The 11,301-nt window shown below is 49.3% G+C and overlaps 1 protein-coding gene across 13 annotated transcripts in view; it reads right to left on the minus strand.

Moving 5' to 3' along the window:
- LOC110323791 (calmodulin-binding transcription activator 1) overlaps window positions 1-11,301 on the minus strand; it is a 229,194-nt gene that overhangs the window by 20,905 nt on the left and 196,988 nt on the right. For 7 of the 13 annotated variants that reach the window (XM_029539866.1, XM_029539860.1, XM_029539861.1 and 4 more), the window contains 5 exons: window positions 6,811-6,962; window positions 2,341-2,537; window positions 1,890-1,968; window positions 908-1,223; window positions 25-548 (listed from right to left, as the gene is read on the minus strand). In XM_029539866.1, coding sequence (XP_029395726.1) covers window positions 25-548; window positions 908-1,223; window positions 1,890-1,968; window positions 2,341-2,537; window positions 6,811-6,962 — 1,268 coding nt within the window. The remainder of the gene's footprint in view (window positions 1-24; window positions 549-907; window positions 1,224-1,889; window positions 1,969-2,340; window positions 2,538-6,810; window positions 6,963-11,301) is intronic. The other 6 variants (XM_029539864.1, XM_029539865.1, XM_029539862.1 and 3 more) reach the window with 1 other exon arrangement.

The following is an 11,301-nucleotide window of genomic DNA, read 5'->3' on the forward strand; positions in this document are numbered from 1 at the left end:
GCAGGCTTACCTGAGCAGCCTTACCTGAATATCATCCATGGGCTGGGGGCAATCCTCGTGCTCTGTCCTATCCCGGTAGGCCCCCATCTCTGTATTCACCACCTCTCTGTTAGCCAACATCAGGACGCTCATTGGTTCCCTCGGACGCACCTGTGAAGGCGCCGCGTCCTTTACTACACTGGTCCCCTTCGGATTTCCAGTCACCTGTACTGTAGACACACCAATGTAAAGATCTTTGGAACTCCACTTTACTACAGGCTGAGATGCAGACGCGTGGGCTGCTGCAGTCTCTGGAGTGGAAGGGGAGGCTCCCCGGCTGTTCTCCCTCACTCCTTCACTGGGGCTGATTGTCTCGGGGGAAGACTGCTTAGACCTAGGGCTCTGCTTCCTGATACTCGGCTGCTCCAGAGTCAGTGCAGTGCAGAGCAGCTTCTCCTGCCTTGCCTGGAAGGGCTCGGGGTTCAATTTATGCTTTTTGGGAGCCGGATAATCTTTGTGGCCCTCAGTGCTGTAGTAATTAGAGGGTTCAGACCGAGGTCTTCTCAGCTCTGAAAAGTACAGTAGAAAGGACAGTCAGGTCAGGTGACGAAAGTAGGAATCCTAAAGAATTAACACTTTATGCCTGGGAGGTAAGGGGGGCGAAGCTGGAGCGCAAGGCATGTTCCTGAGGTAGAAATACTCCCTAGCAGCCTAGCCTGCTCAGACAATCCTCCTCCAAAAGCATTCGCTTCCCGGACAGATGGACTTTCCATCTGGGAGGGGCACTACTTTTAAAGGAAAATCAGAAGCAGTAAGCAGCCCCCCCACCAAACCCTTAAATGTTTCCTACAGACTCTTCTAAGGGAAGCTGCAGACAGCCAAAGGGGGAGCCGGCAAGTTCCAAGATGAAACCCCTGTGAATTTGTACCTGGATTGGTGCTCGCAATGACAGTGACTCCTTTGGGTATTTCTGGAGAGCTCATGGCCTCCCTCTGCCACTGGGCCATCCAGCTGTCTGGGGTTGGCTCTTCGCTCGGGGCACAGTGGATCCGGGAGGCCTGTCCCAGGTGGGCCTGCTCATCTCTCTGCAGGTGTTCCAGACACTCTGCTAACTTCACGTGACCCCTCGACCTGGCAATTCCCAAAGGCAGCCGTCCCAGAGAGTCGGGGATGGAGATGGCCCGGCGGTCCCACTTGTAGAGCACCACAGCCGCTTCCAAGTGCCCCAGGGCACAGGCCCACATCTGAAAGGCAGGCAAACAGATGAAGGAACGTAACAAGAGACTAAAAATGGATGTCACTTTTGCTGTTGCTAGCCACGGAAACACTAGTCTGTTGGTGTTCTTGGTGGAGCCACTGGATAAATAGAGCCAATTATGGCTATCCGATTCTAACAAGAAATAATGGTGTGCATGTCTGTCACCCCCCTCCACAGTCTATAAATTCACTTTCCTACATCCGATTAGAATTTATCTTTGTGTTGTATTCAGAAAGGGTATCACTACAGCCCAGGCTGGCCTTGAACTACGCAGCCAAGGATGACCTTGAACTTGTGAACCTCCCGATTGCATCTCCTGAAAGCTTATGTTAGAAGTTTGCATCACCATCACGCTGTGTTTTGAGTTTCATCTTTTAAAGTGACATTCTCAGATCCCATTGGGACCTAGAGTCCCTGTGTCAGTGTAGAGAGATGGTTAGGGGACTAAACAAGCCACCTCATCCATCCATCCATCCATCCATCCATTTATTTATTTTAAGACAGGGTTTCTCTATGTAACCCTGTCTATCCTAGAACTTGCTCTGTAGACCACGCTGGCCTCGAACTCAAAAGATTTGCCTGCCTCTGCCTCCTGAGTTCTGGGACTAAATGTGTGCACCATCACTGTCCATCCAACAAGCCTCTTCCTTACCAGAGGAGTACAGGAGAAGTGGTCCACATTCAGGGGATCAACTTCCAGTTCCAAATCAATGCTGTCTGCATGCTTTGTGCTGTCGGAGATAGCAGAGGTTACCACACGTTAGTCCGTGGCAAAAGGAAATACCAGGACAACACAGGACCCATGAAAAGGAAACCAAATTGGGCACCAAGCCTCCCTGGTGTGAGGAAATGGGATTCTAGACTCCAAGGGCAGATTGGACTCCATCTGACAGGAGCCCAAAGGAAGCAGAACGCCCAGCGTCCCATGTCTTCCTCGGCAGTCTGGGCACAAGACCACACAAATCTCCAGGGACCCGTCCTGGGGAAAAGTCCTGGCTCACGGGTCACGGCACACACTGAGTGAGCAGATTCCTGGGCACCAGCGGGGAAAGCCCAGGAACCAGAGAGGCAGGGATAACCAGGGCCCTTGCGCCTGGCCTTACCGCCATTTGATGAGGGTCTGGATCAGGGTGGCGTAGCCCTGGGCAGCAGCCAGGTGTAAGAGGGTCATCCCTCGGAAGGTCTTCGAGTGGATCAGGTGCTTGGACTTGGCCCAGCAGGCTCGGCTCATCATCTTCTCACACACGACAACCACACGGCTCTCGAAGCAGCTCCCCAGGGTCCCAGTGCCCGAGGCACACTGCGTCACGAGAAAGTACAGGTCACATCCAGGGCCCCAAGCCCTCTTCCACACAAGCAAGACAAACGACAATCAGCCGTCAGTAGAAAACATGTTAATAGTAAAAACAAAGGGTCCTTAAGAACTAGAGACGGGGCTGGCAAGATGACTCCAAGGAGGAAGACTCTGGCTGCCAAGCAAGAAGACCACAGTCTGATCCCCTAGAACCCACATGGTAAGCTGCCCTCTGGCTTGTACGCACATACACACAGTTTTATTTTTAATGACATTAATTATGAATGTGTGCTTGAGTACAGCTGTATGCCCAAGAAGGCTAGAACAGGAGGCTAGGTTCTCACAGGCCACCACCAAGGGTGCTGGGAACTGAAATTGGGTCCATCGTAAGCAGAATCCCATCTGCAGAGCCATCTTGCTGGCCCCCCTAGTAATTTTTTTTTTTTTTAAATACAAGAGAAGCCGGGCGGTGGTGGCGCACGCCTTTAATCCCAGCACTCAGGAGGCAGAGGCAGGTGGATTTCTGAGTTTGAGGCCAGCCTGGTCTACAGAGTGAGTTCCAGGACAGCCAGGGCTACACAGAGAAACCGTCTCAAACCCCCCCCCCAAAAAAAAAACCAACAAAACAAAACAAAAAAAAAACCAAAGAGACATACATGCCAAAGGTCTCAACCCTACACAAAGAACGACAGGCAATTTCTGAATGGTGTGAGTCTGGGAAACAGTGTCCCCAGGACATAGCACAATGACCAGTTAGACAGTCAGCCCTTGGAAACAACTAACATCATATAAACTGAGCAGGTGTCAGGTGCACGCACGCACGTACGTATGTACATATACACATACGCATGTAATGATAATGAAAAAAAGACATCATGGCACGTACGTATGTACATATATACATACGCATGTAATGATAATGAAAAAAAGACGTCATGGAATTAAGAGAGACTAATCAGGGAGTCTGGAAGGCTACAGAGGAGAGACGGGCGGGGGGGGGGGATAACGTAATTATATTTGGATCTAAGAAACCATAGCTTCACATGGGTAATAATGAATCTGATATATGTGTAAATTCTATTTTACTGAAATGTTACATTTTAGAAAGGATATTGTAAGTTGAGAGGAGGAGGAGGAGAAGCAGAAGCAGCAGGGGGAGGGGGGAGGGGAACAGGAGAGGGGAGGGTTGGGGGAGAGGAGCCAGTGAAACCGCATTGTGTGAGGTGGAGGCACAGTAGCTGCAGTGACTGTGACGCACGGCTGTGTCTCAGGGGAGTCGACACGACTGGAAACCCTCTAGTCTCTGGATGGCAGTGGTCCCCACAGGCAGCCAGCGGCTCCCATCGGGGCCACACCCACAGCTGACGCCTGCTTCTTCTAAAACCAAGGGATGTGGTGTCAATTCAATGTGGATTTTTCTTTTTAAAGCAGAAGCGCTTAAAAGTATCCAAAAACCATTTTTTTTTTTTTTTTTACTTTTTAAAAAGAAATCCTATGTGTAGGAGTGTTCTGTTTGCATGTGTGCACCCGTTGTCCACAGAGGCCTGAAGAACTGGAGCTACAGCTTATGAGCTGCCATGTGGGTGCTGAGATTCGAACCCAGGTCCTCTGCAAGAGCAGTCAGAGCTCTTTACCCACGAGCCATCTCACCAGCCCTCTTTTTTTTTTTTTAAGTTCTTACAAACTGCAAAGGGGTACACAGGCAACCCTGAGAGATGCGCCGTAAGGGTTACTAATTGGAAGGGCCCACAGGACCTAAGCTCATCGGTGCTGGCCACGAGCCTTCCTTGCTGGGAACCAGCAACACTAGAGGGATAAAAATCAAGGCTGGTCACCCCAGCAAGCCGAGTCCTGGGTAGCAGTCCTTTGTTCAACATGCTCTTAGCCAAGTGGCACATCTAGCCTAACCCCACCTCTGGTATTATTGTAAAAGCCTATTATTTTCTGGCAATAAATTCCACATAATCCAAATAGGACAGAAACAGCACTGGTCTTCAATGTTCTTTCTTTATTTTTTAAAAAGATTTTATTTATTTATTATATGTAAGTACACTGTAGCTGTCTTCAGACACTCCAGAAGAGGGAGTCAGATCTTGTAAAGGATGGTTTGAGCCACCATGTGGTTGCTGGGATTTGAACTCTGCACCTTTGGAAGAGCAGTCGAGTGCTCTTACCCGCTGAGCCATCTCACCAGCCCGCTCTTTATTTTTAAATCTAAATAAATAAATAAATAAATTCCAAAAGTTACAAAGGCAGACGGTCCAAAAGTTAAAAAGGCAGATGGTTGATGCAGGCTCATCTTCACCAGAGCTGTCAAAACACTACAGAGAAGATGCAGCATCTCAACATGCAGCAGACTGACCTTGGTCCAGGCAGAAAGCCTGTTCTATATACACCATGCAGACAGGTTTTCAGAGACATGGAGACCATCAGTCAGTGACTAAGCAGGGAAAGTTTCCAATGAAACACAAATGGCCCTGTCTCTTTCGTGTGCAGTAGACACCGTCATTTATTAGAGAGACAAGTAGTTGTAGCTGACATTGGATCAGATCACAGAGGGCCAGCTGCCATATGGTTGAGCTCAAAAATGTGCTAAACTGTTCCCTTTATGCGGTGTTCGTATGTGAAAAGGATTTCACGGGAACCTATCATATGGCCCTCATATCAATTTAAGGATTAATTGTTTTACACAACTTAGTAGTATCAGGTGAAAATCAAAGCTATCTAGGGCTGGATATAGTGGTGTAGGCTTTTAATATCAGTATTTGGGAGGTAGAGGCATTCTAGGCTAGTCTTAACAGTGTGGCCTTGGCCACCAATTTCTGAAGATGGGAGACATAAAAGAAAATCTGAGATATTTTTAATGCTTTGCTTTCATCTGTTATTAATATAAAGACACTGGTGCTGGAGAGATGGGTCAGAAGTTACGGCACGTGGTACTCTTGCAAGGGTGAATTCCCAGCAGCCATATGATTACACCCAAATGTGTAAGTCCAGCTCCACAGAAATCTGATGCCCTCTGCTGGTCTCTTCAGGCACTGCGTGCACATGGTATACACACACACACACACACACACACACACACACACACACTCACTCACTCAGGTAAAGCACCCATGCACATAAAATAAGTAAATTAAAATATTGCTAGTATTTCATATTTTTAAGGTTTCCAAACAAACAAAGAGGAAATTCTGTCAGGTATGGTGGTGATACACAACAATGACCCAATCCCTGAAGAGGCACAGGCAGCCAATCTCCAATGAGTTCAGGGCCACTATGGTCTATATAGTGAGTTCCAGCCCAGCCAGGGCTATATGGAGACCTTACCTCACAAACAAAATCAAAACAGAACAGAACAGAACAAAACAAAACAGAAAGAAGGGTGTGGAAGAGAGAGGAGAGAGAAAGAATCCTGCACAGGAATCCATCCTTCACAGTGAAGAATAGGAAGGGGATTTCCTTGTGGCTCTCAGGCAAGGAAGGATTCAGTAGCTGATGCAAGAAACATTACCGAGTCTTCTATCTCGGGGTGTTTTAAGAAAGTTTATCCTCAGACTTTCTCAAAACAAGCTCCTAGTCCTTGGGATGTCCCCAGAAGCTTCAGGAACAGTAGTGTAACAACAATACTTGGCCATCTCCCTGTGTGGCCTGATGGCTCAGTGGATAGTGGCACTTGTCACGCCTGACAGCCTGCATCCAATCCCAGAACCAAGGTGTTAGGAGAGAACTGACTCCCCACAGCTGTCCCCCCCCTGGGGCCCCACATGTGTCATGTATACAAACAAAAATGAAGAAAATAAAATTTAAAAAGAAAAGGAAAGGTGCTGCGTGCGATGATGGACGCCACGCGGTGGCTCACTGGTCAACAGTCCTCACCGATTTCTGAGTTCATCTTCCGGGGGCTATAAAAGGGCATAAGGACTGCTAGACTGAATTGTGCGCTAATTTCTCCAGACAGGCATGAGGCAGACACAGACTAGGAAGGAGAGGGGCTGGTTTAATCCGGAGTTCTGGCAGATGGGCGTCAACCCTCGGCTGCTCCTTCCAACAGCCAGGGAACACAGTGAGACCTGAGACCAAGAGGGACAGCTGAAAACTGGGCTGGCCAGTCTGCACCCAGGCCTTATTCACACCACACCGGCTGAACACGGGCACGACGATGCAGGGCCCTGGACAATGACATCAGTAGCAGCAAGGAGGACACTGACACCAGGTGCCTCGTGCACAGATGAAACACAGCAAACAGAAGCTGCTGCCGATGGACGGCAGGGCCTACCTGGGCCTGACCCCCTCCGGCACCATTCCCGCTGCTGCTCCCACTGCCTCCTCCGCTGCTCGCCTGCTTGTGCTGCTGGGAGCCGGTCATCTCGGCCATTCTTCTTTCCATCTGCTCCAGACGCTCCAGGATGGACATCCTGAACTGGTTATCTAGGGCAGAGCAGGAGGCATGAGGTTGAATTCTAGAAGAAAAGCATTTGACCTGTGGCCTATGCCAGCTTGGGAGTCTGGTGTCCAAAAGACTGTCAGCTCTGCCAAGTGAGGGACTACGGCAGGCCAGTCTTCCCAGCAAGGCAGGCAGGCTGTCTCCGCACACCAGAACGTAATGCTTACAGAAGCCCACAGTACCCAGAGGAAGGACCAGAAAAAAAAAAATCCCTTTGTGTCAAAACCCTCAATTTTGGGTTCCTGCCTCACTATTTGTTTGTGGAATTCCCCACAGAAACCCTGAGGAAATCTGACAAAACACCCACACACACCCACAGCCACACCACTACACCACCACCACCACCCGGGGCAGACACCAGAAGTGGCTATGATGTAATATAAGTTGGGGGGGGGGAGATTTCAAGAAAGGAGGCAGGAGGTGTAAGCTCCCTTACAGAGCTTAACACTCTCAGTCAGACAGGTATGTGGTTCAGTCCTACCTAAAAAAAGCACCAAGCCATCACTGCAGGAGCTGGGACTGTACATTCAGAAAGCATGAGCCTATACCACCAAGTAAAGACCAGACAGCACATCCATGTCCCAACCTGTGTGTAAGCACACACGCAGGCAGAATCCCGAGACGCCATGGGAGTAAGAGGACCCCAAATCATTACCTAAGTCGTCGGTACCTATATTAACGCCACAGGTAAATATGGCGCCAGGGGGTTCCCATAGCGCTGAGGAGGGCAGAAGAGGGTATGGTGCTGCCCGAGCCTGATCAGAGTGTGCAAACAAGGCAGCGAGTGTGTGTGACAAGAGTGCGTGGGCACAGAGCTGAGATACATAAGGAAAGGTGACCCTTAAGTCTGGCCGGTGTGAAGAGAAAAAACAGATACACAAGCCAGAAATAAAGAGCCTGAGGCAAGCTGTGCAAGGAGGGTACGTTGGAGAGGTGGGCTGCTCGGAACCCTGCTGTCCTGTCGGCTAACTGCACAGCAAGGATAAAGCCACAGTTCCCCTAACTCTCAGCTCTCCAGTGGGAATCCCACTGGCTCAGGCACAGCCATGCTCAGAATATGCTATGCCCTAAGGAAGGGTTCTCCACATCAGCTCCTCAAGGTGAACACAGTCGTCAGGACCTTGCTAAAGACAGTCAGAGCATGATTCTCCCCCAAACTTCCAAAGGCACAGCTCTACATTCAGAACACCCGGCCATCCGAGTCACAGAAAAGCCTGGAAGGGGGAGATCGGCCCGTGTTCCCTGTCACCCTCACGGTAACCCCAGACTGGTGGCGGCTCACGTGCAAGGCAGAGACAACAAACCAGGGTGGCACCCCCTCAATCCCAAGCTCTTCACCAACGCAGGAGGCAGGAACTGCTGTTTTACTTTACAAAGAGCAACACACAAGGATGGCTCCTCTCTCTGGCCACTCGAATGCCCCAGGTAGGAATTATTAGAGAAAGACAGGCACAGGCTTGAAGTGTCCTGAAAAAAAAAAAACGTACTTCTTCCTTGGAAACTTTAAATATTAACTTTCCATCAAATTCATTTTACTTTACTAAACTACACAATTTACTAAACTACATAATTACTTTACTAAACTACACAAGAGGGAGGAGACCTTTTCCCAGTCCTGAGGTTGCCTCCACAAATACTGTTAACAGAAACAAGTGTGGCACACTCAAGTAAAACGGGAGCCCTCCCCCCATCTCTGTCTGACTTGATTCAGCCATCTTGGATGATTTCATCTGAGGATTATGCACAGGAGTAATTTGGAACCAGCACTGTCTGGGGAAGATTACCAGAGGGCCTTCAGAGTTTGGATCCCAGGAACGGAACCCACATGGCACATGAAACATCCCTCTGTCAGAGGTCAGCTAAAGACAGAACTCCACCCTTGGGTCACAGCTCAGCTGGAAGCAGCAGGCCTGGGACACTGCAAAGGTCCCTGCTTCCTTCCCGCAGTGCGGTGGTGGCTCAGTTTCACCTCCATTCACCTCTGGACCTGCATTAGGCTACCTCACTGACACAATGTAGCTTAATTCTAACCCTCCAGAGCCCTAGTTCCTCCTCATTCCTGCACTTTCCCCCAAGCACTGTGGACCCAGCAGCCAAGATGAGCCACTCCTCAGGAGACAAAGTCACAGAGGCTCTGAAAGCAGGGAGACCTGGTTACATCCACCCGGCCACAGCCACCGGTCTCCTGTGGAGCACAGCTGGACTATGCTGTCCACCTGCCTGTCCCTCCTGCCAGGAGGGACAGACTCTCCTGACTTGCAAAGGCTGAACACTATACTGGCTTTTAATCCCCAGAAACAGGGCTGCCCTGTTGCTAGGCAGTGAGTACTTATATATTGATAAACTACTCCAAGAATCACTTCATAAATATACCCAGCCTCTGACTCATGAGCCAAATAAACCTATTCTTTATAAATCACCCAGTCTCTAACAGAGCTGCCTCTGTGTCCATGGGCTTATTTGATAGATAGAAAATATCTTTAAATGAAAGTGGAGGGGAGGGGCTGGTGAGATGGTTCAGTGGGTAAGAGCACCCGACTGCTCTTCCGAAGGTCCAGAGTTCAAATCCCAGCAATCACATGGTGGCTCATAACCATCCGTAACAAGATCTGACTCCCTCTTCTGGAGTGTCTGAAGACAGCTACAGCGTACTTACATATAACAAATAAATAAATCTTTAAAAAAAAAAAAAAGAAAGTGGAGGGGATGGGGAAGACGGCTCAGTCCGCTTAGTCCGTGAAGCACTTGCCCTGCAAGCATGGGAACTTGACATTTCCAGTCACCACAGAAGGTCAGAGTAGATATGGTAACCTGTCTCAAGTCCCAGCACTCGGAAGGCAGAGATGGCATCTCTGGGGCAAAGCGGACTAGCTGAATCAGTTAGGCTCCTAGTCTGAGTGTGAGGTAAGAGGATCAAGAGTTCAAAGACAGACTGGGTAACTTATCAACACTGTTTCAAAATTTAAAAGGCCTGATGGTTCACACCTGTAATTCCAGAACTCAGGAGGCTGAGTCAGGCAGATCTCTGTGGGTTTGAGGCTAGCCTGGTCTACATAGCAAGTTCTTGGCCAGCCAGGCCTACCCAGTGAGATCCTGTCAAAGAAAAAACAAAACATCAAAATACCCTGGGCTGTCTTATCAGTGATTCAGAGCTTGCCTTGTGTTATAAGCCACCACACCCCAATCCCATCAAACGAGCACACTGAGCATATGTGGATTTCTTGTTGTCATTCCCTAACGAACAGCATATTGACTGACACAGCATTTACCTTGTATTAGATACGGCAAACAACTGTGAGGTGATGAAATCCAAGGGAAGGTGCACACAGGCTCTGTGCAAACACGTCGTGTGGAAGACCAGAGGATTCTTGGGTCCTGGTACCTCTGGGATGTCCAGAACCCAATGCACCCCTAGGTACTGAGGAGGCACTTGGCTTTATTATCTCCATAGAAAATGGACTGACTCCTAGGGTTTCTGAGCCCACAGGTCTGGGCGAGGCCCAACGGTTGCATGTTCTCAAGGGGATGCCGGGGATGCTAGCAGGGACCACATTTCATGGAGCATGGCTCAGGCCCTGGCTTGCTTCCACTGTGAAAGAACACCCTTCTTCCTCCCCCCCCACCCCCACCCCGGGCTCGGCTACTCTGCAGGTGATCTTCCACTTCAAGACTGTCTGCTGGTTAGATAGGCTCTGTGGGATCTTATGAGAGTAGCAGTGGGTCAGGGATGCCATACAGACGTTGTGACCCTTGACTAGTTTGGTTTGGGCAGGGTCTGTTGGACTTGCTGGTTAAGTTGGGATTTTTCTCATGCAGTCTTTGCAAGCAAGGAGCTAGAACTCCTGTCTGTGTTCACAGGGAAGGGTACTGAGTTCTGTGTCACCCAGCCTTAGAAGCAACAGTCCCTGCAGGATGTGGAGCCCCGCTCCTTTCACTGGAGGATGGTGTTTAGGAACCAAGACTTGGGTGCTGTGTGCACTCCCTGATGCTGGGTCACTGTTTCCAGGCTCCATCAGTGCACAGAGCTAGTACACACCTGTATGTATACAGACACATGCAACCACAGCAATCCATCTGTTGTATGTTAAAATAAACATGACGCCGTATTAATAGCTGAAAATAACTTTACAATGTTCATTTGTGAAAAGAAACAAGTGTTTCCTAGACATAGCACTGGCAACAAGAGACATGCTGCAAAGACTACCCAGCAGTAAGTCAGACTGCAAAAGAGGAGCCAGAACCTGGTAAGCACACAAAAGGCTGGTACAGTCACATGCCTGGCCATTCTCACCCCAGCTCCTAAATTTCTTTTTTTTTTCTTTT

Source organism: Mus pahari, chromosome 6, assembly GCF_900095145.1.
Source record: "Mus pahari chromosome 6, PAHARI_EIJ_v1.1, whole genome shotgun sequence".
NCBI classification, from domain to species: Eukaryota; Metazoa; Chordata; class Mammalia; order Rodentia; family Muridae; genus Mus; species Mus pahari.